Source organism: Camelus bactrianus, chromosome 4 (assembly GCF_048773025.1).
Source record: "Camelus bactrianus isolate YW-2024 breed Bactrian camel chromosome 4, ASM4877302v1, whole genome shotgun sequence".
NCBI classification, from domain to species: Eukaryota; Metazoa; Chordata; class Mammalia; order Artiodactyla; family Camelidae; genus Camelus; species Camelus bactrianus.
This window is the reverse complement of record NC_133542.1, coordinates 74876255-74902480: the sequence shown is the minus strand read 5'-3', so window position 1 is coordinate 74902480 and position 26226 is coordinate 74876255. Positions and strand designations below refer to the sequence as shown.

At 63.4% G+C, this 26226-nt stretch overlaps 1 protein-coding gene across 2 annotated transcripts in view; it reads right to left on the bottom strand.

Moving 5' to 3' along the window:
- Positions 1 to 201: 201 nt before the first annotated feature.
- Positions 202 to 26226, bottom strand: part of KCNT1 (potassium sodium-activated channel subfamily T member 1) — a 38136-nt gene continuing 12111 nt past the window's right edge. The window contains exons 4-31 of one of the 2 annotated variants that reach the window (XM_074362501.1): positions 25976 to 26075; positions 23340 to 23396; positions 21943 to 21991; positions 21799 to 21858; positions 21571 to 21645; positions 21420 to 21503; positions 20685 to 20779; positions 19334 to 19514; positions 17592 to 17756; positions 17208 to 17344; positions 16212 to 16275; positions 16025 to 16133; positions 15662 to 15770; positions 14725 to 14874; positions 14197 to 14435; positions 13665 to 13899; positions 12341 to 12446; positions 10795 to 10967; positions 10356 to 10427; positions 10104 to 10238; positions 9768 to 9879; positions 8104 to 8205; positions 7624 to 7707; positions 7398 to 7526; positions 7086 to 7106; positions 5973 to 6297; positions 1396 to 1480; positions 202 to 1302 (exon numbers count right to left, since the gene is read on the bottom strand). In XM_074362501.1, the coding sequence (XP_074218602.1) occupies positions 1182 to 1302; positions 1396 to 1480; positions 5973 to 6297; positions 7086 to 7106; positions 7398 to 7526; positions 7624 to 7707; positions 8104 to 8205; positions 9768 to 9879; positions 10104 to 10238; positions 10356 to 10427; positions 10795 to 10967; positions 12341 to 12446; positions 13665 to 13899; positions 14197 to 14435; positions 14725 to 14874; positions 15662 to 15770; positions 16025 to 16133; positions 16212 to 16275; positions 17208 to 17344; positions 17592 to 17756; positions 19334 to 19514; positions 20685 to 20779; positions 21420 to 21503; positions 21571 to 21645; positions 21799 to 21858; positions 21943 to 21991; positions 23340 to 23396; positions 25976 to 26075 (3374 nt within the window). In that variant the 3' untranslated portion in view covers positions 202 to 1181. Of the gene's footprint in view, positions 1303 to 1395; positions 1481 to 4590; positions 4654 to 5972; positions 6298 to 7085; positions 7107 to 7397; positions 7527 to 7623; positions 7708 to 8103; positions 8206 to 9767; positions 9880 to 10103; positions 10239 to 10355; positions 10428 to 10794; positions 10968 to 12340; positions 12447 to 13664; positions 13900 to 14196; positions 14436 to 14724; positions 14875 to 15661; positions 15771 to 16024; positions 16134 to 16211; positions 16276 to 17207; positions 17345 to 17591; positions 17757 to 19333; positions 19515 to 20684; positions 20780 to 21419; positions 21504 to 21570; positions 21646 to 21798; positions 21859 to 21942; positions 21992 to 23339; positions 23397 to 25975; positions 26076 to 26226 lie in introns of both variants that reach the window. The other variant, XM_074362500.1, reaches the window with a different exon arrangement.

Sequence of the window (26226 nt, the reverse complement as noted above, 5' to 3'; positions counted from 1 at the left end):
CCCCATCACCTGACTTGCTTCCCACTTTTTGGGGAGGACCCAGGCCACCAGCATTTCCTTGGGGTTGGGGTCTTCCCTGTGGGGTCCAGGTGGGTTGGGGACCAGAGCAGGTGTTCCTAACCCTTGAAATTGGGCGCCTGGGAGGGGCCTACACAGGCCGGAGCGGGGGGCCACGGGGTCTGCCTTACAAGGATCCTCGTGTCTGCAGAATGCATCCATTTAATAGAAGTTTCCAGCACTGACCGTGCAAAACCCGTCAAACAGTCACAAAGGAACCGTGGTGGCAACCAGAGCCCCTTCTTCAGTGAGAAATCTCCACCCGGGAGATACGGGCCAGCAGCCCCGGGGGGCTGAGTTGTGCTTCAGGTCTGGCGTTAAAAGGGTGTCAGACGGCGCGGCTGCGCAAGTTCCACGTAGAGACAGAAAAAGGACATTGTCTGATTTTCTTCCACAGAGTCATGGTCTGTGGGCCCCTCTGGGGGTCTCAGGCAGCCCCACCTCCCCCCTCATATGTCCAGAGCCCGCCCAGCCTCAGCCAGGGGCTTGGCCAAGATGGAGACCCCCTTGCTTTCCGTCTCCTTCTGGAAGGGGCTCCCTTGCTCGCCTGTGCCTGGTTCTGGAGCCCCGTGTGGCCTGACTCCGGGTCAGACCTCACAGCTGAGACCAGCTGGGACCCACAGGGCCAGGGAGAGCAGCCCACCACCTGCAGCCTGGCCTAGAGCCGAGGGCAGGCCCACGAACTGGCCCGGGTGCGTGGCCATGAACACGGGCGGGTTGAGGTGGGCGTGGCTCTCCTGGTCTGGAGTGCGCTCCATGTGAGCCCAGTGTGGGGCCGGGGCTCGGCCCAGGCTCCTGCCCGCCCTGCATCCAGGATCCAGCCAGGCTCCAGCCAGGCTCCCCGCCTGTCACCTCAGTCAGACCCAGTCACGAGTTGCGGTGCGTTTGTGTAGACATGTGAGTTGTATGGATCTGTAAAAACAGGTTAAAAAAGACTTCCACCAGCTTTCTTGTGGTGCCCGGGGCAGCCTCGCCCCCACCTAGGTGAGGTCTGCTCCCCCTGGGCCAGTCCCGGGGCAGCTCTGGCCGGTTGGCTGGGCCAAGTGACAGGCCCTTGCAGGCTCATGCATCACGCGGCTTGCAGAGTCGGGAGGGGACAGGGTGGCGGAGGGGCTCTAGGCAGCTCAAAGCTGCGTCTCATCCCGCGTCTCCGGGTTGCAGGAGGCCAGCTTGTTGCTACAGCTGCTCTTCCGGCTCTTGGGGCCGCTGGCCACGTGGGCCAGGGGGTCGGAGCGGATGAGATACCTGCGGGGAGGGCAGGAGGTGTGGGTGCGCAGGGCCGTCACACAGGTGGCAGACAGGCAGCTGTCCACACTTGCTCGGGTACAAGGTACTTACACGATGTCGTTGGGCTCCAGCCTCGTGTCAGGCGGGGGGTTGATGAGGACGTAGGAGAGGGTGTTCTGGTGGTCATTCATCTCGTCTGCAGAGGAGACAGGGCCCCGGCGGGTGGTCACCACTCTGCCCCTGCCCACCTCCGCTCTGTGGGGCTCGGAGCAGTGGCGGCAGCTTCCTCCCGGCCTCTCCAGCCATCCTGCCTGAGCCCTGGTCCTGTTGAACCCAGCTGGGGCCGCCTTCCCTGGCAGACAGCTGCCACACCCCGACCCTGCACAGGTTGGGTCAGCCATGAGGGGCGGGGGCACCAGTTCTGACCCACCCCCTACCTAGGCAGCTTGCTCAGCTGAGTCACCAGCACCTCAAGACGTGGTGGCCCTGAGCAGAGGCATCCAGCACAGCTGCCCACACCCGCCCACACCTACACGTATGCACACACTGGCACCACCACACACCCCCATCACCTGCACACACCCCTGGCCCAGCCCTCAGGCTCGTCTCTGCCCCACACAGGCCACCCCGTCCCTCCTCAGCCTTCCACTCTGGACTTGTCCTCCATTTCCTGAAACCTGTTCTGTGGCCCAGCCCAGAGTGTCTACCAGCTTACCCTCCTGGAGGGGGCCCTTGGGTGCACTCGGAGCCCGGGCTGCTGCCTGTCCTGGGGATAGCCCGGCATCTGGCTCACGGGGTGTGACCCACAGGGGTGCAAATGGGTTCAGGAGAAACTGATCACCTCCCAGGTGTCTCGCTGGCCACCATTCAGCAGTGACCCTCAATTAAAGCTTGTGGCCTTAATTTATCATCTGGTGATGTCTAAAGGCACCTCCTGACCCAGGACTGGGCCTCAAGGGGCCGCCCTCCAGAGGGCTCCAGCCCTGGGTGGCCTCTGCGCCGCCCCCCCACCGGGAGTGCACTGGCCACAGCCACTGAGGGACGGAGTTCTCCGGGGAGCGGGAGCGGCTGCTGTTGGCTTGTCTGGGTCTTGCTTCTCTGAACTGCTGAGTTCAGAGCCGAATCTGGTGGTGGATTCGGGGTCCCCTCAGGGACAGGTGGAGCACAGTGTGCTTCCAGGGGAGCAGGCAGGGGCATGGGCTGGGACTTGGGGGGCCAACAGATACGTGGAGACTCTGATGGTCATCTGTGCCAGCCTTCACGTCTGTACCCAGGGATGGGACGCCTGCCTACTCGGCCCCCCCACCACACAGGTGAGTCACCCTGCCTGATGGCCAGGGCCGGGGCTGGGACCCTTTGATGGCAGCTGTGTGTTCTGAGGGGGTGGCTCCTGCTGGAGGCTAAGCATTTCCGGGGTGGGCAGCATGGAGCCGGCAGCAGCAAGACGCAGGTGGGAGAGGGAGGCGGCTTCTGAAGGCCCCTGGGGACCCCGCAACCCTGAGCACAGCCATTAGCTGGGCAGCCACTTGGTGACAGATGCGTAGTCAGAACAAGTGAAAAAGGAAAGGGCATGTCTGGGCCCCTCTGCTGGACAAGGGCGAGAACCACGCCTGCCTTGCTGGCCCTCCCCACCTGGCCTAGACTCTGCTCCTCCCCCGGGGTGGACGGACCATGGGCGTTTCTGGGACTGATGGGCCTGTGGCTGGCCCGAGTGAGGCCAGCTTTGTGCTTCTAGGGCACAGGGCTGAGAGCCGGGGGCGGGGAACGGGGGGCCAGGCTGAGCATGGTCAGTCATGAGGCACAGACCCTGATTCCCTGGGATGGGTGGGCTTCACCATGGCCGCTGTGCTCTGGGCACTTGCACACAGGCTCCCGCCCAGCTCTGGCGTCCACTTCACTCCTCTGGAGCCCCTGCTCCGACCCCAGCCTTGCTCTCCTCCTCCATGAATTGAAGGTACTGTAGTGCCCCCCAGGGTGGCTGTGAGGAAGGGGTTGTGTCTGTGTGTTGGGGCTGGTGGTGTTTCCTCCCTCATCTGCATGCAGCTGGGGGCCCTCATGGATGGTGCCCCACTGGACACCTATTAGCCTCCCCTCTGGTTTTAGGTCCTGGCCCAGGCACCTCTTGGAGTCCACATGGTGGTGGCAGGGGTGCTCAGTAAACACCACCCAGTGAGTCCTGGTGACCCCATAGGGGAGGCCGTCCCTGCCCAGGAGCCATGGCAGGAAGCAGGGGCGCAGCCGGGTGTCGGAAGGGGGCTACAGCCATCCATTCATAGAAGCCCCAGGCTCGGACCCGTGCTGGCCTGGTGGGTCTTCATGAGCGGAGTCATGGGGCGCGGGGTGAGGAGGAGCGCAGGGCAAGCAGGCCAGCTCCCGGCAGCACCCCCGTCTGTGAAGTGAAGCACAGAGCTCACTCCTGGGCCTGCCCCTAGATGTCGCCAGGTCATCGCAAGAAACAGGCCCACCTGAGCTAACGCCTCCCTGGACTCAGGGCAGCTCTGGGCTCACCCCAACCCCAGGGACCTGGGCATGTGGGCTCCGAGCTCCCCCTGGGGCATGAGGAGCCCAGGGTAGGAAAGGGTCCCAGCAATGGGGCCTGTGGCCCAGGCTCTGCTCTGACCTCTGCTGGGGTCTTGGGGCAGGTCTGGGGTCTACAGGGTGTCTTCTTGGAAAAAACGGAGTCCAGGCAGCACCTGAGCCTGTAGACTATGAGAAATGGGGTGCAGACAGACTCTGCTTTAACTGAAGAGGGAATACCCTTCTTGAAGCCCCAGGCGGGGCATGGACGTCAGCAGTCTACCTGGCTTGGGGGGCCCTCGACGTCTCAGGGTGGAGCAGACCCCAAGGCCCCAGGCGCCAGCCCAGGCCTCACCACACCCCACCGTGCAGGGGCGTGGGCACCCTGGGCTGGAGCCATCTGGGTGCTTTCCGAGAGCTGGGTGGGCTTAGGGTCCTCGGGCATCCCCAGGGCCTGGCTGCAGGCAGACGCCTGCCTGTGTGGTCAGGTCAGGGCTTAGACGACAGTCGGGGTAAGGAGACTGGGGTACTGGGGTGAGCTCCACAGTCCGGGCACCGGCACAAACCACAGGCCCCCTGGGGTCCGTCCCGTTGGCAACAGGCCCAGAGGGGAGGTCAAGGTCCCTGCAGTGGGGCGGCCTGGGAGCACGTGACTTCCTGCCTGCGGGACCCTCTCTCGTGCCTTGTCCTATCTGCCTCCCTGGCCAGGGCAGGCGGCCACCAGGCTGACTGTCAGCATGGCGCTGGCAAGCCCTCTAGGCCAGACTCCGGCCGCCGGAGCAGAATTACCTTGCAAATATCCCAGGTTTACCCGATTCATGACATCACTGGCTGTTAAATTTGCTACATCCTCTACGGAACACACAAAAAGAAGGACAGACAGAAACAGAGAGAGAGAGGTCAGCAAGCAGTGCGGAGGTGGCAGCCGGCACAGCAGGGTGGGGGCAGCCAGCTGCACATGGGACCAGCGACCACCAGCTGAGAGGCCTGTCTGTCCCTGACAGAAGTCGGCTACCAAGCTCGGGTGGGGGCTGGCGGGGGGTCTCAGCAGCTGAGGGGAAGGCTGCGGAGGCGGGTCCCTGCCCTAGGGGTCAGCCCGGCTGGAGTCTCAGTCTGCCAGCATGCAACCTGGGGCAGTGAACACTGGGAACCCCACTTGGAACCTCAGTGGTCAGTGTTCTACCCAGAAGGGGTGACAGCACCCACCTGGGGAAGAGTCACTGAGAGGGGACAAAGGTAAATTGTGTGGCGGGGAGGGGCTGGGGCGGCTCTCGTGGGCCACCCGTCCCCCTCGGGGCCAGGTGTGCACAGCCAGCAGACAGCCTGGCTGGAGTGACCCTTTGGCAGCTTCTGAGTGAAGCCTGAGCTGCCTGGTCCCACTGGGAGGGGGCTCACGGGCCCCTGACCCAGAAGGTGGGGAGGCTGGGCACCTCTGGGGGACAGAGCCAGGCCTGGGCGGTGGGCAGAGTCCCCGAGATGGAACCCAAAGGAGGCCAGAGCCTCCACTCAGCCCAGGGCGTGGACAAGGCCGGCCAGCAGTGGGAGCGTGGCCTCTTGGCCCCATCAACAGAGGCAGCATCTCTGGAGTGAAGGAGGAGGTGAACGTCTCTCCTCTGGCCCAGCCAGGGCACCCCAGGTCTGTTCATGGTCAAGGTCACCAGCTTTTCCCCAAAATGAGCTACAGGGTGAATCTGCCAATTATGAATGCCTGGGTGGCCCTGCCCCGGGGTAGCAGGAACAGGGCGGCAATGCCCCAGGGGCAGCCAGGAAGCGTGCCTTGGTGCTGGGCCATTCGACCAGCTGCCCCTGACCTGCCCCCACCGGACCTCTGGCTGCTGGGAGGGGAAGGGGAGGGGGGCCTGGGTCTCTGGGGTCTCCTGTTCCTGTTCCTGTTGCAGGGCCCCTGCACCCCTGATCCCAGCAGGACTGGCCAGGAATGGCTCATCAGTCCCCACCAAGGCTTGTGCCCTTGGCTTTTGGGGAGCCCCACGGTGGCCTCCTCGGGGGCTGCTGCGTGCCGGCTCGGCCAGCTCTGCGCCCGTATCTGCAGAGCAGAGGGGGTGAGCCCTTTCCTCTCGGGGCTCCTGCACCCGCCCCAGCAGCGGAGCTCCGACAGACATGGGGTGGGCACCCCGTGGGCTGGGCCAGGCCGGCAGGCGGGGCGGCCTTACCATAGCCAGTGGTGGGCAGCCCCAGGTGCTTCATGCGGTTTTTAACCAGCTCGGAGAGCTCCTGCCGCTCGGAGCGCTGGTACAGGCTGAGCCGCTGCTGGCTGATCCACTCGGCCGCCGCCTTCCCCGAGTGCCGGGGGCCCTTGCGGCTCAGTCTCCGTGCCCACGGCAGGCTCTTGCGCCGCAGGAGCGGATGCTCAGCCGGGTCGGCGCCTGCTGTCTGCCGGCCGTGGGCGCTGCCGCCGCCGCCGCCCACCCGCGAGCCCCAGGGCCCCTTCACTTCCCGCGTGTCCTCGCAGTCCTCCACGCTCACAGAGACCTGGGACTGGCAGGCAGGAGGAGTGAGGGCCAGGGGAGGGCATGCAAACAGAGGACTGGCTGGGGCAGAGATGGAAGGGGAGGGAGCGGGACGGGGAGGGGTGCTGAACAGAGCATGGGACGGGACCCACGGAAGGGGTGTGGGGAGGACAGTCACAGCCTCCGGAGGGTCCCCAGCCCAAGGGCGTGAGTGCCTTCCTCTCCAGCTGGGGAGGGGGTGCCAGGCCAGAGCCTTTCTCCTGAGCCCCAAACTGTCCACTCAGTAGCCCTGGTTCCAGGTCTGTCCCTGATTTGCTGGTGAGAGAGGGCACCTCCCTCAGCCTCTGGGCCATGCATGTCCTGACTTTGCCACAAGAGGGCCACCTCCTCTGTGCCACTCAGTTGCTTCATCTTGGCAGGGGGGTGGGTGGGGAGAGCTGGGGCGGGTGCATGGTGGGCTCTGAAGCACCAGGGCCTTGGGTGGCTCGGTGGGGGTGTGGGGCTCTGGGGGTGATGTGGGGGCCTGGGGGCATGGAGGTTGGGACAGACAGTGGGGAGGAAGGTGCACCCGCCAAGATAGGGGCCGTGGCCTGAGGTGCAGGTGGCACGTGATGGGGGGATCCCGGTCTTCCCATCGGGCCTTGTCCCCACCTGTACGCGGCGGGGTGGGGGGTGAGGAGGCCTCTGAGCTGCACCTCGGCCAGCACATCCTGGGGACCTGTTCCCTCACCCCCTCCCAGGCCTGGGGTGAGTGTGGGCTCAGGCAGGACTCTTGTGAGTTAAGTGAACCCACGTGGGCCCAAAGGGGCCACTCACCTGGGCCCTGAGGTTGTGGGGCTGCAAAGGAAACCAGGGCAGCCTGGGTACCTGTGGGTGCTTCTGTCCCCAGCCCCCAATGCTGCCCAAGCCCTCGTGGGCTCAGGACAGTGGGCAGGCCGATTTCCGTGGTTCTAGCTGGTAGTCTGCGGCCCCTCGGTGCTCTGGAGCCTCCCCTGCCCCATTGGGGGTTACAGCCACCCAAAGGGTGCCGCACGTGGACCTGACCGTGACAGGACCTGACAGCAAAGGCCCAGATCCCCAAAGCTAGAAAGAGGGGGCTGCCCCAGTGGGAGCCCCCTCCCTGCAAACCTCTGAGGTGGAGAAGACGTGGCACTGGGTCCTGTAGATACCGATGGGGATCTCGGCGCTGGAGGAGCACAGCTTCTGGAAGAGGCGGCCGTAGGTGCGGATCCACAGGTCATCCTCGGTGATCTTCATCTGGAACGCGTAGGAGCCCTGGGCTGGGCTGGCCTCCCTCCCCTGGGCTCCCCCCGGGCACAGCCTGCCGCCCGCCCGGCCGGCCCAGGGCACTTACGGCACAGAGGTAGCCGGAGCCCGGCGTGGTGTCCAGGCCCAGCAGCAGCCTGGTGATGGGGATCATGTAGTCTTTCACAAATGACTGGAAGGAGGGGTGGTGGTGAGGCCGGGATGGGGGCCCAGACCGCCCCCCAATCCCAGGGCTCCACTGGTTCCCCGGACATGACCCCAGCCTCCCATGCCACCTGCTTGCTGGGCCCCCAGCACAGCGTGCCCAGCAGACAGAGCTGGGCAGCCTTCCCTGGCCGTGGTGATTCACTTGGTCAAAAGGGATCAGAAACCGAAGGCTGCTGGGAGGTGACCCCAGCGCAGCACCTTCTGGGAGGAAGAGGACGGGGGACGTTTAGAGGTGAGCCCCTGCTGCTCCCGGGGCCCAGGGGTGGGCGCTCAGAACTTGGACTGGACATCGGCCAGAGACCAAGAGTGGCTGGGCCCCGGCCCGGCACCGCGGGCGCCTCCCTGCCTGCCTCCCGCTGACCTGATACAGTAATGTGTCCAGCATGCTGATGCTGAAGACGCGGCCGGCGGCGAACGGCAGGCGGAACATGAAGGCCAGGTTGGAGCCGTTCTCCCGCTCCCTCTGCAGGACAGGGGCTCAGGCTGGCTGGTGCCCATGGTCGCGGGGCAAGCACCAGCAGATAGCTGACCACAGGCCAAGTGCCCAGCTACGTGTCCCCCCAGACACTCAGGGGCCAGAGTCAGGAGTAAGGGTTCGGGGCTCTGATGGGAAGAAATGGGGACTGTGCTTGGTTTAATGCCCTACTGTTGCCACTCTGGCACTCCTAACACCCTTAGTAATTTGATCCTGGAATTCGTGTTCTGTAAGTGAAATCGGGGAAGGTGGGGTGCGCAGGCAGAGACGTGTGTCTCGTGGTTCCTGCCTCCCTGCATACACGGCATTCACGAGGCTCCACGGCCCAGATTCTGAAGGCCCCCCATGTGTGATTCCTGCTTCGGCTGCTGGAACAAGTTACCGAAAACCCAACAGCTTAAAACATCACACATTCGCGCTCACGGTCTGGAAGTGGCAGGTCCAAGTGGATTTCAGGCCTGGAATCAAGACCGAGTCCCTCAGGCGGCCCTCGAGGGGAATCTCTTCACCACCTTCCCTGGTTTCTGGAAGTGGATGTCCCTCTGCTTGCGGCCCCCTCCTCCATCTTCACGGCCGGCAGTGCAGCACTGTCCCCTCTGTGACTCTGACCTCTGGCCTCCATCTTACAAGGGCCTGGGTGATGGCGTGGGCCCCCCCTGGTGTCCAGGGTCATCTCCCACCTCAGGATCCTTAACTGAGTTGTTTGTGTCCCATACTCTGTGCAGGTTCTGGGGTTGGGACTTGGACATCTTGGGGCTGCTGCCCCCCCCTGCATGAGGCAGGCCTACCACGGAGGGGTGGGCTCAGAGCCCAAGAGGCCACCCTTCTTGCTGGACCAGAATGCAATTCAGACAGAAAGAAGGCGAGATGCCCAGGCCACCCAGGAGCCCGCTCGTGGCCCTTCTCGCTGGCGCTGCTTCCTGCCCTGCAGCTCCCTTGCTGCAAGCACTGATGGTGGGACCGACAGACGTCTGGGCAACTGTCAGCAGGGAGCTGAGGGCACTCTGGCAGCACTGCTGGTGTCCCTGAAGGTGTCTTTCTGCCCTGGGCTCCACACCTGATCCTGGCTGATGCGCCTCATGGGGTCCCCAGGGGCAGAAAACTGATTCCAGCTCTGTCACTGCTCCGCTGTGTGACCTAAGGCACATTACTCCCCTCTCTGATTCCCAGTCCCTCGTCTGTGCTGGGACGGGCACATCCCTTCTGGGCAGTTCATAGAATGGACACGGTTCAGGTTTGAGGGTGGTGTCACCTGGGTTAGAAGTTTCTGACTTGACAGGCAGCCTCGGCCCCCCACATGGCCAGGCCTGGACCCTGCCTTAGGGGATGATGCTGCTCCTGGACAATGACCGTACCGTCTCTTGGCTACATCTGAGCCCCCATCTCTGAAGCCCTCTGGCTGGAGGAGGGCAGGCACCCAGGCCTCCCGTGGCCCCCAACCCCCAGGGCCCCTCAGCCCCTTCATTCACTCCCTCCAGGCTCTGGTACAGGCTCTGAACCCCATCAGCTCCACAGGTCGGGCAGGGGAGGTTGGGCAGGGGGCCACTCACCTTTTCCAGTTTGGAAAGAGCCAGAGAGTAGCTGTCCTTGGCGCGGAACTGCATGAAGCGCATGTTGGACGGGTGGGTGAGCTCTGTGGTGATGCTGAGGCTGGGGAAGAGCCTGGGTAGGGGGAGGGTCCCTGGTCACGACGGGGAGGGGGCTGAGGGTCCCTGGTCACAGACATGGGGAGAGCTCAGGGTCCCTGGTCACAGACTTGGTGGAGGGGCTCAGGGAGGGTCCCTTGGTCACAGACTTGGTGGGGGTGCTCAGAGAGGGTCCCTGGTCACAGTGGGGGAGAGGGGGGCTCGGTGCATCTGCCCTGCACAGGAGCCCGCGGCGCCCACCGGAACATGGTCTGCACGTTGACGATGGTCTTGGCGTCGGCCATGTAGTCCTCCTCGGCGCTCATGGTGCTCTCCTTGTCCACCACCACCAGGTTGTCGGCGTAGATGATGCCACACTGCAGCAGGCTGTCCAGGCTGCAGGGAGACTCCCTTTGGGTGCCTGGTCCAGCCACCGCCCAGAGGCAGAGGGGAGAGCAGGGGTCTTCCCTCTGAGAATGGGAGTGGCCCACCGCCCTGGGCCCAGCGCCTTACTTGTCCACGGAGCCCTCCATGTAGTAGACCATGGGGAAGCAGCAGATGGCCTCCAGGAAGTGGTGGTCGGGCCTGTGGGGACAGCCGGTCCTGGAGCCACCCACCTGACCCGCTCCCGCCACCCATGTCCAGCCCGGCCCTGACCTGGATGAGAGGCCAATGGGGAGGATCTTTTTCATCCCAGGGGAAACCAAGGCCCCAGGGGGCAGGATGGCCAAAGCTGGACTCTGGGCTCCGGGCTGCCAGGACTGGGGGTAGTGGTGCTGGGTAGGTGCCCAGGGGCTCATGGTTGTGGGGCCCCAGCTGGGTCGGGGAGACTCTGAGGGAGGACGATGCAGCATCCCTGAGGGCCTGAGAGCGTGGGAAAGGGCCAGGGGCCCACCCGCACCCCGGGCCCTGCCGGCCTCCCCCCCAGCCCCCCCAGCCCAGCTGGCCTCACTTGTTGTCCAGCAGCAGCACGATGGGGTTGAGCTCCCTGCGGGGCCGGTAGTAGGCCCGGAGTGGCACGATGAAGTTGTACAGTCCGTTGCCCGCCATCTCCGCCGAGACGATGATCAGCTTGTTCTTGAAGCCATAGGCCTTGGCATCTTCGTAGCTGTTGTGCTTGCAGCCCTGGGGGAAGACGTCGAGTCAGTGAGGGAGGGGCAGGGGAGGGACGGGGTCTTCAGCCACCCGGGCCCACCACGGCCACAGGCCACCAGCCCGCCAGAGAGAGCTGGGGCCGCGGCGGGGGAGCTCGCGTCCGGGAGGGAAGGGAGGTGTCTGTGCAAGCACGTGGTCTCAGTAGATGCAGAAATGGACAGAGGTCTCGGGTGTGCGTGTCTGTACACACGTTCTGTCCTGGGTGCGTGTGTGTTCACACTTTCCAGCTCTGCATGGAGAGGCCCAGACGCACAGCTGCAGTGCACACACCCAGGACCCAGGTGTCATTTTTAAACATCGTTTCCACTAAAGGGAGTCAGGATTCTTGGAGAAGTGGTAGGTTCCAGGACTGGGGCTGGGCAAGTACAAGATGGGGCGGGGACTCCGGGGACTCAAAAGCACGCAAGTGCTCAACGGACAACGGGGACGTGTCGGAAGGACCCAGAAGCCAGCTCGACCGAAGGCCCCGCCAGCAAAACTAGGAAAGTCTGCGCATCAAACCCAGCATGATCTGTAGCAAATGACGGCACTGCAGTGATCCTGCCGTAATGAGCAACCATCTGCATAAAACAGCAGATCCACACTGATGTACGTAAACGGCTAAGAACACGCATTTGGGAAAAGGGGAGGCACATCCTTGCTGTGGAAAGCTGACATAAATATGGAAGGGAATGCAATCAGCAAAACATCGGATGCAGCTGAAACGCATGGGGGAAGCTCGGTGAAGAGCGGCTTATGTACCTGGCCCCCAAATGTCTCCCTCCAAATGACGTCCTGACTGCAAAGGCAAAACCCATTTCTCCAGCGGAGGGACCCAGGGGAGCCACCTGAACCACGTGACCTAAGGCGGCATCACAAGGGCCCCTAGGAGGGACCCGGCCCTAAACACACATACAGGCCCAGGTGCCCCTCCGGGGACACTCCACTGAACTGATGGCTGGGATCCCCAGATGCCGAGGCCCAGAGACACTGAGGACCAGGTTGGGACGAGGAGCATTAAGGATGGAGGGAGGCAGTCGCAACAGCCAGATGCAGCATGGGGTTGGGACTGGCTCCGGCCACAAAGGGTGGTGAGGGCTCCTGGGACAACAGGGCACTTGAGTGTGGGCTGCAGGTCTGATACCGTGTCCTGGCCTTGGTGTGTGGACTGTGGTTACCGGAGGGCTGCCCTGGCTTCAGGAGATGCACGCGAACACAGGAGGGAAACGTGAGAAAGGATGTCCCTATGACAGAACAGCTGCCCAGGAAGGCAGGGAGCCAAGGGGCAAGTTGTGGACTTGGGATCAGGCCCAGGATCTCCTCAGAGTGGCCCTGCAGCTTCCCTGATGTTTGCTGCAACCTACCTTGTCTAGTCGCAGGCAGCAGAAGGGGGCCTTCACAGGCAGAAGGTGGCACAGGGTGGGGGAGCTGCCGATGTAGGGCGAGTTGGGGGGGTAGCCCTTCACGTACCTGGGGGGGAGGGGAGGGTGTGGGGAGACAGAAGTCTCAGCACAGGTGGCCACTTGGGGGCGCCAGATCCCACAGACCTGTTCCACCTCCCGTGTGTGAAGCGGCCCCTGCTGCTGCTCCCTGCCCCCAGGAAGCCCCAGGACCCCCACAGTCAGCCTTGGCCACTCCAGGGTGGGGCAGGAAGGAGGGCTGTACCGGGGACCACCATCTATTCCCTGGGGGTCTGGGGGAGATTCCACGAAACACACACACACAGAGAACATGCACACGGAAGTCACATGCACACGCACACCTGCACGAGCTTACACAGGCCTGGAGACCGCAGCAAAACTGTAAGGGGCTCTGACGGCCCCTCACCCCGACCCCCCGTGCCCCCAGCGTCCCAGTGACTAGGCCAGTGCTGGCCCTTGGCCCTTCTCTACTGGCTCCCACAGCCAGGCGGATCCCCCTGCCGTCCCCAGCAGCACCTGGAGTGGTCACCCTGCCATGGTCGAGACCCCCAAGCAGCCTGGGGAGGGGCTGGCCTCCTGCTTTGCCTCCACTTGGCTTCAGGGACGTGGCATCAGAGGTTAGCCCTTCCTCTGCCCCAGGTGTGTCAGAGCCCTGCTGGCCCCCTCCCTCTCAGAGCTCATCCCTGGCAGGCGCTCTACCCTTAAAGCACGTCTCCCCTACCCAGAGGCAAAGGCAGGAGCAGAGAGTAGCTGCAGTGACGGCCCAGCTGGGAGGAATGGGATGGTGGCTGGCCATGGCCCTGTGGTCAGGAGCCGCCTGTTCTGGCTGAGGCCAAGTGACTAAGAGTTGCTGAGGTCACAGTGGGGTCTCTCCCATCTCATAATCTAGAGGAAGCCCTGGCCCCAAACCCTGGGATGACAGCTCAGGGTGGGCCAGTGGCCTCCAGGCCTGGCCAGCTCCTCGACCAGGGCTCCCCTAGAGGTGACCTCTGCAGACTATGCTCAGAGGATAGCCGCCCCTGCCAAGCAGGCCACGGCACTGAGGAGTGGCCACCCAGGGCGCGAGGCAGGGAGGATGAGGGGTGAGGGCAGGCACAGACACTTTCCTGTCCACCTGTTGTGTCCTCAGAAGATTCCCTGTACAAACAAGGTCTCTGGGGGAAGCTGTTTGGAAGCTGGGATTGAGAGCATGGAGGGGACCCAGGACCTTCGCCAGTGACCCTGCCTCTTTCGGGGTGCCAGCTCTCATCCCCCAGGTGGCACTCACTCCACCACAGACAGCCCCTCGTCGTCCGACGGCGTCATCTCATCCTCGGACTGGTCACTCAGCAGGTCGCAGGGCAGCAGGGCGGAGCTGTCGGCCAACTCCAGGACAGGCGCGATGCTGGGCCGCCGGCTGCCGGAGCCGTTCTCCGTGGGGAGTGCCAGCTTGCTGCCCCCGCCGCCCCCGCCGCTCTGTGCAGGCCGGCACTCCGTGCTTTGGAGGTCCATGGCCACGGTCCCTGGAACAGAGAGGCTGAACTTGGCTGACAGCCCCTCCCAGACCTCCTGCGGGCAGGTGTTCCCAGAGCGGAGGTGGACAGAGGCTCCCATGATGCAGGGCGGTCTCACCCCACAGGCACTTGGACACCGATGCCGACAACAGTCCCCACAGGAAGGCAGGGATAGCCCTCTGGCCAGAAGCGAAAACAGGCCCAGACACGGGACTCCCCACGGCTACAGCGCAGGCCAGGAGGAGGGGGCGGGCCCTGGCCCGCCCTGCCCGCCCCGCCGGCCCCGCCCGCCCCGCCCCGCCTCACCCATGGAGGCGAGGACGCTGCGCACGGGCAGGTGGGGCGGCCCGTGGTACAACCCCGGCCCCGAGAAGCCCTTCTTCTTCTGCTTTTCCTCCTGCTTGAAGATGAAGGCGGAGTTCTCCTCCTTGGTGATGTTGATATAGAAGCAGGTGTCGGAGGCGGCCAGGATGTGCCGCGGCCCCGGGTTCAGCAGGATGCTCTTGTTCTCCTCCCGCTTCAGGCCAATGAGGCACACGCCATACCTGGGCGGGCGGGCGGGGGCTCGGTGGGGCCCAGAGCTACTCCTCCTGGCACCCCGCCTGGGCATCGGGACCCCTTCCCACTCGACCCAAGACCCACCCAGGTCCGAGCCTCGGAGGGGAGACGCCCCATGGCGGGTCTGGTGCTGGTGTGGATGTGATGTCCAACCCCCGGGTCCCCACGTGCCCACCGGGCATGGCCCGCCCATTCTAGCCTCCAGAGCCCTGCCCAGCACTCCCCTGCCCTGCCCTGCCGTGGTCCAGGTCTAGGGGGCCGGGGTGGGGACCGTACTTCTTGTGGGCGTGGAAGGCAGCGTAGGTGAAGCTCTTGCCCTGGTACTCGCGGAAGAACTTGCTGTCCCCCATGCGGATGTGGTAGACCTCGTTGCCTGAGCAGCGACCGTACATGCGCTGCCACTGCTCCGGCGACTCCTGGCCTTCTCTGGGTGGGAGGCGGGTGGGAGGTCACCTCCACGGCTGCCCCCTGTCCCCCACTCTCTAGCCTGGCCGGGATGCCGGTGCCCCCCTAGTTTGGCTTCTGATGGCATGGGTGGAAGCCAGCTTGGCCCCTGACCCCTTCTTATCTGGCTGAGACTAGACATGGGTGACCTCATGGGTCACTTGGCCATTTTTCAAAATCTGTAAACACAATGGTCTGACTTTAGGGGGTGTCAGAATGTTTTAGGGTCAAGACCAGCCTCTGTGACCTGTGGGTCCTCCTCCCCTGCTTGGTCCCTCCCCTGGGGCCACCCAGGCCCCATAGGGAGCCAGCGGAGGCCCAGTGTCTTGGGGAGGGGGTGCCAGCCCCAACCTGGTCTTCCCAGGAAGAAGATAATGCCCCTCCTCTGTCCCAGGGCAGCCCAGGTGCTGAGAACCAAACGCACTTTCTCCCTTAAACCAAGATGCACTAGCCCCCGTCACTGTGCCTAAAACTCAGGGCTCTCCCCGGCCCCCACCCTTCCCTCTGCTCCATGGCGCGCGCTGCTTGCAATTCCCAGCAGCCCCCTGGCTGCCCCTCAGCTCCAACCCCTCCCTTGGTGAGCTGCCTACTGCTTCCCACATGAGCCCGACATCCTCAGCTGAGTCCTCCCGTGGTTGCCCTCTGGGGCATTCCCCCATCTCCGCAGCCCCACACCCCTCCCGTGCCCCTAGCACCCCTGCCTTGTCTCCCTGGGGTGCCCTGTGGGCACTGCACAGCTGGGTGGTGGTCACAGGGAGGGGGCACTCACTGGCCGCGGGACGTGTGCACCAGCAGCGTGATGAGGGTGGATGTGGCCGGGCAGATGCAGTTTAGTGCCAGCATGGCGTACTTGCATTCCTCCTCACACACCACGTGGTCTTCGGGAGGAGGGCAGGTCACTGCGCAGGCCTCCCTGCCCCAACGGCAGCCGCCCCCTTGCCAGGTGCCCTCCCAGAACCCCTCCTCTGCTCAGCCCACCCAGGGCACTCACCTGTCCCCCAGGTGCCCATAACGGTGCTTGTCAGACAGGGCTCCTGCCCTCACTGACCCCCAGGCCCCCAGGTGTACAGCCTGCATGAGCTCTGCCACCTCTCCACCCCAGCACCCTCTTCCCTATCCTGGCCAAATGTACCTGCAAACTTGACGTGAAACTTGTTCTCGGGCTTGAGGATCTGGACGTACAGGGGGCAGTTGGGGGCAAAGTCCTTCACGGCCCAGGCGCGCAGGATGGTCTGGTGGTCCTGGGGGTGGGGGGGCGGCAGTTAGTGCAGGCGCCCCCCGGCCTGTGGGCAGGTGGGCGGTGTGTGGGGGTTGCTCACCGCTGCTGTGCGATCCACCTCGTTCCGGCTGCTGAGGATAAAGCAGGCCTCCCCGTTGTCCATCCTGCAAAGCACCAGGTCTGAGCACCCTCAGGACTGTCTGTGTTCCTGTCTTGGCCATCAGGGGAAGGGGTGGACCTTGTCAAGACCCCATCTCACTCTCACCAGCCCTGGATGGGCTGAGGATGGGCCCCGGCTAACTGGGGATAGGGCCGGGGCACAGAACAGAGGACACACTTGGTGGCAGAGCAGAGATGCTGGACCCCGCCTGCTGGCCTGTCCCGTCTTGGGGCAGGCTGCCTGAGGTCTGGGATGACCAGTTCTGCTCCCCTCACACCTCCCAGAGCCCCTGGCTACAGAAAGAGCATCTAAGAAACTGTCACTCACACCCCAGGGCAGGGAGGCCTGGAGCCTCCCACCCCATCACCATGCACCCCCAACATGTCCCTGCCTGGGGACTTGATTCCTGCCCCCAGTTTATGTGCGAGACTGTGGGGTCCAGGGCTCAGGAATTGGGCAGGTGGAGGACTTGGCTGCCTGGTCTCCTACCCCCTTGGCCCCCATACAACCCACATTTCAGCAGGAAGGTTGCATCGGGCTCTGGAATAAAGTCATGATGGGGGTGTGGGGCTCCTGCAGTGTCTCAGAATGTGCTGCATCACATTCTGAAAAGTTCTGTTCACAACTCAGTCTTCTCACCTCAAGTCACTCTGTCACCTCGTCTTTAAGAGAAAACCCGCCCACAGCCTTAGCTTCCCACCAGCCCACCCTCACTCCCACTTTGAGCCTCTCCCAGAACCTGGTGCACATTGGGCAGGTGGGAGAGCTTTGCCTGGGTTGCTCTGCGGGCTCAGTGGGGGGCCTGGCTCTCCTGGGCGGGCAGCAGGCATGGAGCTGGAGGTGCTGCCTGCCTGATGGCCCATCCCCACCGGCCCACGCTCAGGGCCATTGCTCAGGTGATGCAGGACCACACCCTCACCCCCAGCTGGCACTCACTTGGCCCGCATGAGGTCTTGGTCCTTGAGTGCGGAGCCCTGGAGGTAGATGACCCGCTGGGACCACAGGGGTATCTGCAGGACCCTGCGAACCTGGATGTCCATCTCAGTGGGACACAGGATGACAACGTAATAGTCCTGCAGGTAGGGCAGGTTCAGCCATCTAGCAAGCTCACCCCACCCTCTGCCCACCCTGCTTTCCTAGTGTTTTCACACCTGTTGCTTCTTGAGATCCCCAGCCCTCTCTGTGATGGAGTATCTCGCAGGAGGGAAACGCAGGACCCCACAAATCCATCCCCAGAGTGTGGGAGACCACCTGGGCTCCACCACACAGCCAGGGGAACCAAGATCCTGGGGAGGGGTGGGGCCGTGGGTGCGGCCTCACCTGCAGCCGGGGATGGGCATAGAACTCGTTCAGGAAGTCCATGAGCAGGTCGATCTTGAGGGAGCTGACGCACAGGATCACGTGCTTCTCTGTCTGGGCTCGGTGGCGGCTGTAGTTGCCTCCTGATTTCTGCCGCTCCATCCACAGGTAGACGAGCTCCTCAAACTGCAGGTAAGAGCAGGTGAGTGCCAGGTGGCCTGGGGCTCCAGGACCTGCGACAGCACAGAGCAGGACAGACAGACGGCTGGCAGCACGTGCAGGGCAGGGAGGGCAGAGAGCAGAGCAGGACGGAGGAGGTGGGTGTGGGGCAAGGACGAAGCTGCGTCCCGACTATGTCTTGGAAGACTAGGTGTTTGCAGCACAGGTCACTCAGTGGGACGGGTGGACGCAGAGTGGACATCCTGGCCAGTGTGTAGGACAGTGAGAGACACGTTGGTCCAGCTCCCAGCCCCTAGAGGCCAAGGTGACCATCGTGGCTGCCAGTCTGCGGTCTGGACATCCAGATAACTATGAGACCTTTGGGTCTCCATCAGCACCTGAGACACATTTTGGAGAAACCTCGAAGTGTCAGGAAATTCTCGGCCACAGAATTAGGGACCCAGACTCCTAGCGTGGAAGGAACACCACTGTGGTTATGAGCCCACACCAAGGGTGTGCCGACTCAAGGCTGCTGTTTGGGGTGCCGTCCACTCTGGCCCACTCTTCCTGGCCGTGAACTTTGGGTGTTGGGAGCCCTTTTTAAATACGACATTGACAGATACATAAAAGTCAGCTGGAGGTGAGAGTGTGTGAGGGCTCCAGGGAGCTGTCCGGGGTGCTGACCCGCCCAGGGCCTCCCGCTGCAGTCTGACCTGTGAAGTTTCTCCCCATGAAAGTTCTCAGGTTTCCATCTCAAGCACTCAGGTCATTTATTCAACACAGTTTAAAATGAATGGCAGCGGTTGCCCCCACAGTGCTCACCTGCCCTGGGCAATGTGCTAGTAAGTAGGCCTTCCTGGGGGGCTGTTCTCTGGCCCAGAGGGAAGCAGGGAACAGGGGGTGTCGGCTGGGGCTAGGGGCTCTGAGCTGCAAGGTTGGGGTGGGGGCAGGGGCTGGGGGGCTGAGCTCAGGGGCAGCAGAGGACCCCCTGGGTGGACTGGCCCCTGTTATAGCCACAGTTAGGTGCCTCCCTCACCCCTGTCCCTCCACATCCCGAGTGTCTACCTTGGGGTCTGGCTTCCCCTAATCTGTCCTGATCCCTCCCCAGGCCTTTTCCTGCCCTCTGAAGGGTCAGGGGTGTCTGCAGCTGGCTGGCCCCCTCTCCAGGCCTCCACCTTTCATACATAAACAGAGGTGGGGTCTCTCTTCCCGCAGTGTGACTCAGCTGTCAGACTGGCCTTGCTGACAGGTGACATGTGGTCCTGACAGCTACGCCAGCTGAGGACTCCTGACACCCAGCCCGCGGAAGACTGGCAGCTCTTCCAGCTCCACACTCCGCACAGGTCCTGGGAGAGCCGGCCTGTGGCACCTGGAGACCACCTCTCCACGTCTGAGAACACTGTCCTCATCCACAGTCCTGACTGCCTCAGGCCTCACTACTTACCAGACCCCCAGTGGGCCCCTGGCAGGCACCCCCACTCCGTGTAGTGTTGTTCCCTGCCTCTTGGGATCTCGGCCCCGTGGACCCTCCAGTGAGCATCACCCCTCCTCTGCTTTCACACCCCTGTCTGGAGGAGGGACGACTCCTGCTGGGCGGGGCTCACCTGCAGTGGGAGGACCACAAGGGCCACGCAGATCATGACAACCACCAGCAGCTGGGATGGCCAGATCTTGGGCGTCACATCTCCGTAGCCCACGGTGGAGAAGGTGACGATGCAGAAGTAGAAGGAAGTCAGGAGCGACAGGTTGTCACCCGCACGCTCCAGGTGCTGGATGCCACAGGTCCTGGGGGCCGGGTGACAGGGGCTGCGTGGGGCCTCAGATACCCTGAGCTCCTGGGGCAAAGTGCTGCCTGCCTGCAGTACCTCGTCACCCAGAGCCCAAGGGTTGCCCCATCACTGACATGGTCCCCCAGCTGGCCCTCAGCCCAGCTCACCGACTGGGACTCCCAGTGCTTCCGGACCCCAACCAGTGAGAGCCAGCACACCCAGCACCTCGGATCCCCCCAGACCTTCCTTTCCCACCCCCTGGCTCTTTTGAGGCCCCTAAAAAATTGACCCGGAGTGTGGACACAGAGCTGTGTGGGTTCAGCCTGGGCCTGGGGGGAGTGGTCAGTGGGGGTGGGCATGGCCGCCCAGCCTGTGGGCCCCTATGTGCCACCCCACCTCAGAGCCTCATCCTCGCCTGGGAGGACAGACAGGGCATGGGGCACACTCAGCCCCCTGCCAGCTGGGGCTGAGCTGGACAATCCTTCCCATGCCCGTGGCCTCATGTCCCTGTCCCCAGACTGGAAGGTGCTGACGGTGGACTGTGGTGTGTGGGACCCTCCCCTTGGGATGACAGATGGACACGGTGTCTGCTGGGAGGGAGCAGGCTGAATCACCCTGGAGCTTTCTACCCCAAGGACACCCCATCAGCTCGTTGAGGTCTGTGTGTGTTGGGGGTGAGTGGAGGGGGGGGAAGGAGACACATGACCCTCCCTCCTGGGCCCCAGTGCCTGCCCACATCCTGGTCTGGGGCACAAGCAGGCCTGGGGCGTGGGCCTTGCTCAGCAGGGGTGGGGCTGTGGTGGGGGTGGGGCTCTCAGCTCCAGGGGCCCCACCTCTCACCCAGGCTGCTCCCAGACCTTATTCTCAGCTGGACCTTAAGTAAAGGGTCCCCATCTGGCCAGGGTTTGAGGCCAGTTCCCTCCTCCAAGCTGCCTCCTGAGGGACCGTCCAGGAAGCCAGACCTGGGGCTTCTCGGCACCAGAGGAGCTGGACGTGGGATGCTCTGGCCAGGGAACATGGGCTCCAAGCTGACTTGAGGTCCTCGGTCACTGCTGGGCTGCCACCCGCCACCTGGAGGCCTTCCTGGCCTTCTGGACACAAGGGCCTGGCTCTGCCCAGGGAATGGGGAGCCCTGCCACGCGGTGGGACCTCTGGGCGTGCGGGGGCCTCTTGGCAGCACACTCACCCCGTGAAGACCAGGCACAGCAGGGTGCAGAAGAGGATGAGGACCTGGTTGAACATGGCTGACTGGGTGCGCAGGATGGCGCGGTGGAAGTCGTTCTGCGGGGGTGCCGTCAGCAGCAGAGCCCGGACCCGGATGGAGCCCAGATACACAAGAGAGAATAGAGGGAGGTTGAAGGCCCCTGGGTACAGCAGGTGGACTCGACCTCAGCTCTCATTCTCAGCACCCTGAGAGGCTTCCACCATGGGGTGGGGGGTGACCAGAGGCTGTGACCTCAGCACCGTCTCCTCACTTCACAGTTAGGAGGGAGGGAGAGCAATGGGGCCTAGGCTTGGGGTGGCACCCTGGGAGGAAACGGTGCTGCCTGCTGCCGTGGGCCTTGCTCAGACCTCAGCACGGGGACCTGCCTGTGGCCCTGGGTCACGTGGTCCTCGTTGTGTGGCCTGAGTTTGTGTGGAGCCCTGGGTCACATGGCCCCATTGGCTGTCACTTGCAAGTCTCCCTGCCCTTTCCCCCAGCCAAGGTTCTGGGGTCAGGAACAGCCCATGGTGACCCCCTCGGACATCAGGGCTGGGGCTCCAGCTGGTCGGGAAGGAGACATGAGGGCATCTCAGTAATGGAGACCAGGAGCGTGGGAAGCTGGCCAGCTCTCTGCCAGGCCAGGGCCAGGGCCAAGCTGCTGCCCAGGGTCCTGGGGTGCCCACCCCCCTGTACGGAGCTGCCTGGCCCCCGGCTTACGATCATGTTTTCCAGGGCGTGTTTGGCCAGCCAGCAGTTGAGAAACACGGGGATGAACAAATTCCGCAGTGGGGCCCAGAATATCTGCAGAGGAGATGGGTCAGGGGGCTGGGGGCCCAGCAGCCCCCCGCTCAGCCGGCGGCTCACCCACCGTGATGATGAAGGGCAGTGTGTTGATCATCTCCAGGATGAAGGACACGCGGAAGATCTGCTCCCAGATGTTGCCCTGGGGAGCCAAGGGGGCCTTCAGGTGAGGTGGGGTGGGGAGGGGGCACAGGAGTGGGGCGGGGGCTGAGGAGAAAGACAAACCAAGCAGGAGGTCAGGGAAGTGGGTGGGGGAGGGGGTCCAGGGGCAAGGCCAGGCCTGGGGGGCACTCACTTTGTAGCTGAGGTAAATGAGGAGCATGGTCTCCAGAAAGCTGATTATGGCCACGATGACCTGGGGTGGGGTGGGTCAGGAGCCTTTGAGCGGGGCTGGGGGAGGCAGGGCCCACCCAGAGCCGCACCCACCCCACCCACTCACCTGAATGGCCCACAGAGGCATCTTTCTCTCCACCCACAGGATGGGGGCCCTGGGGAGAGAGGGAGGTGAGCCCCGGACTGGGAGACCCCAGCTGCCGGGGTCTCCAGCCAGACAGAGGGCACCAGCCTTGCCCTCAGAGGGGACGAGAACAGGATGGAGCGGAGGTTCCCCGGAGGCCTCCAGGGAGGTGCCTGTGAACTCAGGGCCTAAACTGCCTGCCTGGGGGCTGGGCTGCGGGCTCAGAGGCTCCAGCTGGCCCAGGTGCCACCCTTTCTTGCCTGGGCTCCTGGGGATGGGCTCCTACACATGTCCCAGCAGGGGAGGCGCTGACCAGCCACCCTCTCAGGTTTCCTGACCTCAGTTCCTTGTCCATAACCTGGCAGAGCTATTGTGAGGGGAGCGACATGGGGAGGGGGTCTTCCTGCCCAGACGTAGCCTCCGGACAAAGGTTGGGTGAGAACAGAGGGATGGGGCCAGGCCAGCTCAGCGCTGAGCCTGCTTCCCCAGGCAGAGGCCAGACCCCAGGTGTCCAAGGCCCTGACCCCCGAGGCCCCCCCCTGGGGTGGGAGGGCCCCCTATCTGGTGGGGGGTGTTGGGCCTATTGTGAGCACCTGCCACCCCACCCCTACTCCAAGCCAAAGCCCCAGAAAGGAGGGACTTCCAAGGGCCTGGTGTGCCGGGAAGGGCTGGCATGTCCCTTCTTCCTCAACCCTCTGTGTCCCCCAGAGATGGGCGACGGGCTGGAGTAGGAACAGCTGAGGAGCTGGAACCAGGGGTCAGGGCTCCTGCAAATTCGGTCTTGCTGCTGTGAAGAACCAGGTCTGCTCTGCAAGGCTGGGCTGGGGGTACCAGGGGAGGGTTGTGGGTGCAAGAATAAGGCCGAGGGGGTTGCTCTGGGTTTTGGGGACAGACGGTGAGAGACTGGAAGGGAGAAGGCCCTAATAGGGAGGTAGCCAAGCCCCTGGGACACGTCCTAACCTCTGGACCAGGCATCCTATGTCTCTGGGGTCACTTCCCACTGCCTGACAGGGGCACTTGCTCTCCTGGGCTAAAGTATCATGACATGGAGTCGCAGTGACTGACACTCTGGCAGGTCCTCCCAGCTTCTCTCCTCCCCACCCATCATCCGTGATGGGGCCTGGGCCAGGCCTGCTTGTGGTGACACTAGTTGTAACTCACAGATTGCTCCTGGGCCCTCAGGGTTCTCCGCAGGGCCGTGCCCCAGCGCTGCCCACTGCTCCACCAGGGCCTGGGGGATCTGGTTGGCTATGTCCCCAGGGACCTCAAGAGGCTCACAGGCTGAGGCTGGGCATCTGACCTGGGGGCCAGGCAGTGTCAACCTCTGTCCACCGCACCCCACCCTCGGCCTCTGAGTGGGAGCTGGGCACTGAACTCACCAATTGATCTCGGAGGACGACTCATTGTAGGTGTAGTTCTGCTTGGGGCAGCCCCAGCTGTGGAGAGACAGAGCTGGCCCAACTGCAGCCCCTCCCCCTCCCAGTACCAGCCCTGAAGGGACCAGACCCCTCCCAGAGCTGCCACAGGCTCAGGGAGTGTGGGGGGCACCCTCTTCCCCTCCCAGGGCCCAGCCCACACATCTCAGGCATCTGTGTTCTAGCAGAGATGGGGTGGAGGGACCAGGCAGCCTGCTCCCACCCTGCAGACATGCCCGGAGGGTCTCTAATGAAGGAGGCCAGGCTTGGTGAGGGTACAACCCTCTGAGGTGTGAGAGGCCAGCCAGAGGAAGCAGCTTGCCGGGAAGGGCTGGACACGGCCAGAGAAGGACCACAGAGCACTCAGGGGCTCCTGAGCGCCAGAGCTGCTGCACACAAGGCTGGACAGTGGGAGGGAGGCATGGAGAGAAAGCAGAGCTCCTACCCACTGGGGTGACTCCAAGACCAAGTCACTCCTGAGGACCAGTCCCCTAAGCCACCTGGATACCTGTCACTGGGAAGGTGGCAAGGGTCTGATGGACACATTAGTTCTGCCCCAGATTATAACCAAGGCCAGTGTCGCTGATCAATGGGCCCTCACTCTCAGAGCCACATGGTGATGGGAGATCCCTCCGGTTTTTCTCAACTGACTTGCTTCCTCCTCAGTCTTACTGAGGCTGTTGTTGCAAACTCACCGCCCATAGAAGGGGCTGGCCACCCTCTCACCCTCCATGCATCTATCTATGCACCTACCCATCCATCCATCTACTCACCCACTGTCCATCCGTGCACTGTCCATCCATCCACCATCCCTCCATCCATCCACTGATTTATCCATCCTTCCATCCTCTGTTTATCCACTCATCCATTCATTTATCCATCATCTATCCAATCACCCACCCACCCACCCATCCATCCTACCCATGCCTCTACCAGCCCCCTCATCCATCCATTCGCTCTCCCATCTGTGCAATGAACACAGCAGACCTGGTCCCCATGGGGATGTGGAGCCAGATGACCCAGATGCCTCTGGGAGTGTGAGAAGCTGGGATGCACCCACAAAAGTCAGTATGAGAGTCAATTAGAGCCCCAGTTTTCCTTCTCAAACCACCATGGTGGGATCTGTCCGTCCTCCTGCACTCGGGATGAAGACAAGAGGTCCGTTCTCAGGAGAGAGTGTTAGAGTCTGGCCTGGGGAATCCATCTTGCTGCACTTGGGGGCGGGGGTGGGTAAGTATAAGCCTGCACAGCAAACTTTCACCCTTCTTCCTTCCTCCTCCATCTACAGGAGCCCAGTACCAGGCCTTCCCCTCTAGGAAAGATCTACTCTGAGGAGCTGGGCAGACAAGTGGCCCCGGCCACCCAGAGGACGGTGGTGACCAGGCCGCACCCCCTGACCGCAGGGCTCGCAGCCTCTGAGTGCCCACCCTTACTGTGAGCCGTGCCAGGGTGGCCGGACTTCTGAGGAAGTCCCCTCAACAGAAGCCCAGGAGAGCAGAGATGGAGCGAGAGAGGAACACATAAGCAAGAAAAAGGGTTTCAGACAAGCCCCAGAGGCATGGAAGACAGTGCTGCCTGCAGCAGGGATGGACACTCGGAGATGAAGAGTTCTTGGGAATTAGAAAATACGAGAGCAGAAGTGAAAATCTCAACTAGAGAGCTGGAGAGAAGGCCAAGGAGAGCCGCCAGAAAGAACAAGAGGGAAACAGGAGGGAGACAATCATTCCAGAACATTCCAGAATCCCACATCCAGGTACGAGGGAGGCCAGGGAGGGCTCTCGGAGCAGACGGGGGAGGCAACCTCCAAAGACCCAACTCTAGAGGAGCCCAGCCCGGCGTGGACCCAGCTCAGTGTCCACGGGGACCAACGTGGTGAAGAGAAGGGGCCACGCCAGGCGTCACAGAGACTCGCCAGACACAGGCACAGAGAGAAGGACCCCAGCTTCCAGGGAGGAAGGCTGGGCTCCCCACAAGGATCACGAGTGGAAACGGCCAGGCCACCTCGACCGCAGCAGGAAGACGCCGCAGCAGGAGCCCGCGCGCCCCACCCTGCCTCCGGCCGTGGGCCCAGGCAGCCGTTCCCAGCGCTTTGCCAGGAAGTCACATGGCCCGTGTTCCGGGTAAACGGAGAGGTGAGGAAGAGGACACCAGGGGCCCGGGTGGCACAGTGGAACCAGGTGGAGCTCCAAGAAAGGGGCAGAGACCCTGCAGGGCTCACACCCACTCCACCCAGGGGCCTGGCGACACCCCCAACCCCCACCCAGCAGTAGCTGAGAGCCTCCCGCACACCAGGGCCGGGGGGAGGGGGCGGCATCCCAGACCCCCAAGGAGAGACCTGTCCAGGTCCGCGCACAGCTGCAAACGCAGCCGTTGTCCACAGACACTGACACCATCTGCTCATGCGCAACTTTCCGGTCAGCGGGATCCTGTGGGCAGTGTGCTGGCCGCGACTCTTTTGGGGACAGATGTCAGGTGGGGTCACGTGGGGGAAGGAAGGACTCCCCAAGGCCCCGGGCATGGACCCCCATGCAGACCCCGTGGGCCTCTGTAACAGCGGCAGGCCCGGCAGGAAGGCTCAGCCCTGGGCCGTGGTCACCCACCATCCGATCCCCAGGGCTGGGTCGTCGAGCAGCACTCGGACGATGTAGAGCAGGCAGGTGAGCAGCTTCAGGGAGAAGTTGAACAGTCGGATCCTCAGGCCTGTGGGGGCGGGGACGGTGGTCAGGCCACACTCCCCCTCCCTACTGGGCCTCGGGTACCCTGACTGGCCCTGCCAGCACTGACGGGGTGCTCTGCATTGAGGGGGTGCTGTTGGGCCAGACTCTGAAAGGCTCCACCCCGTCCTAATGCA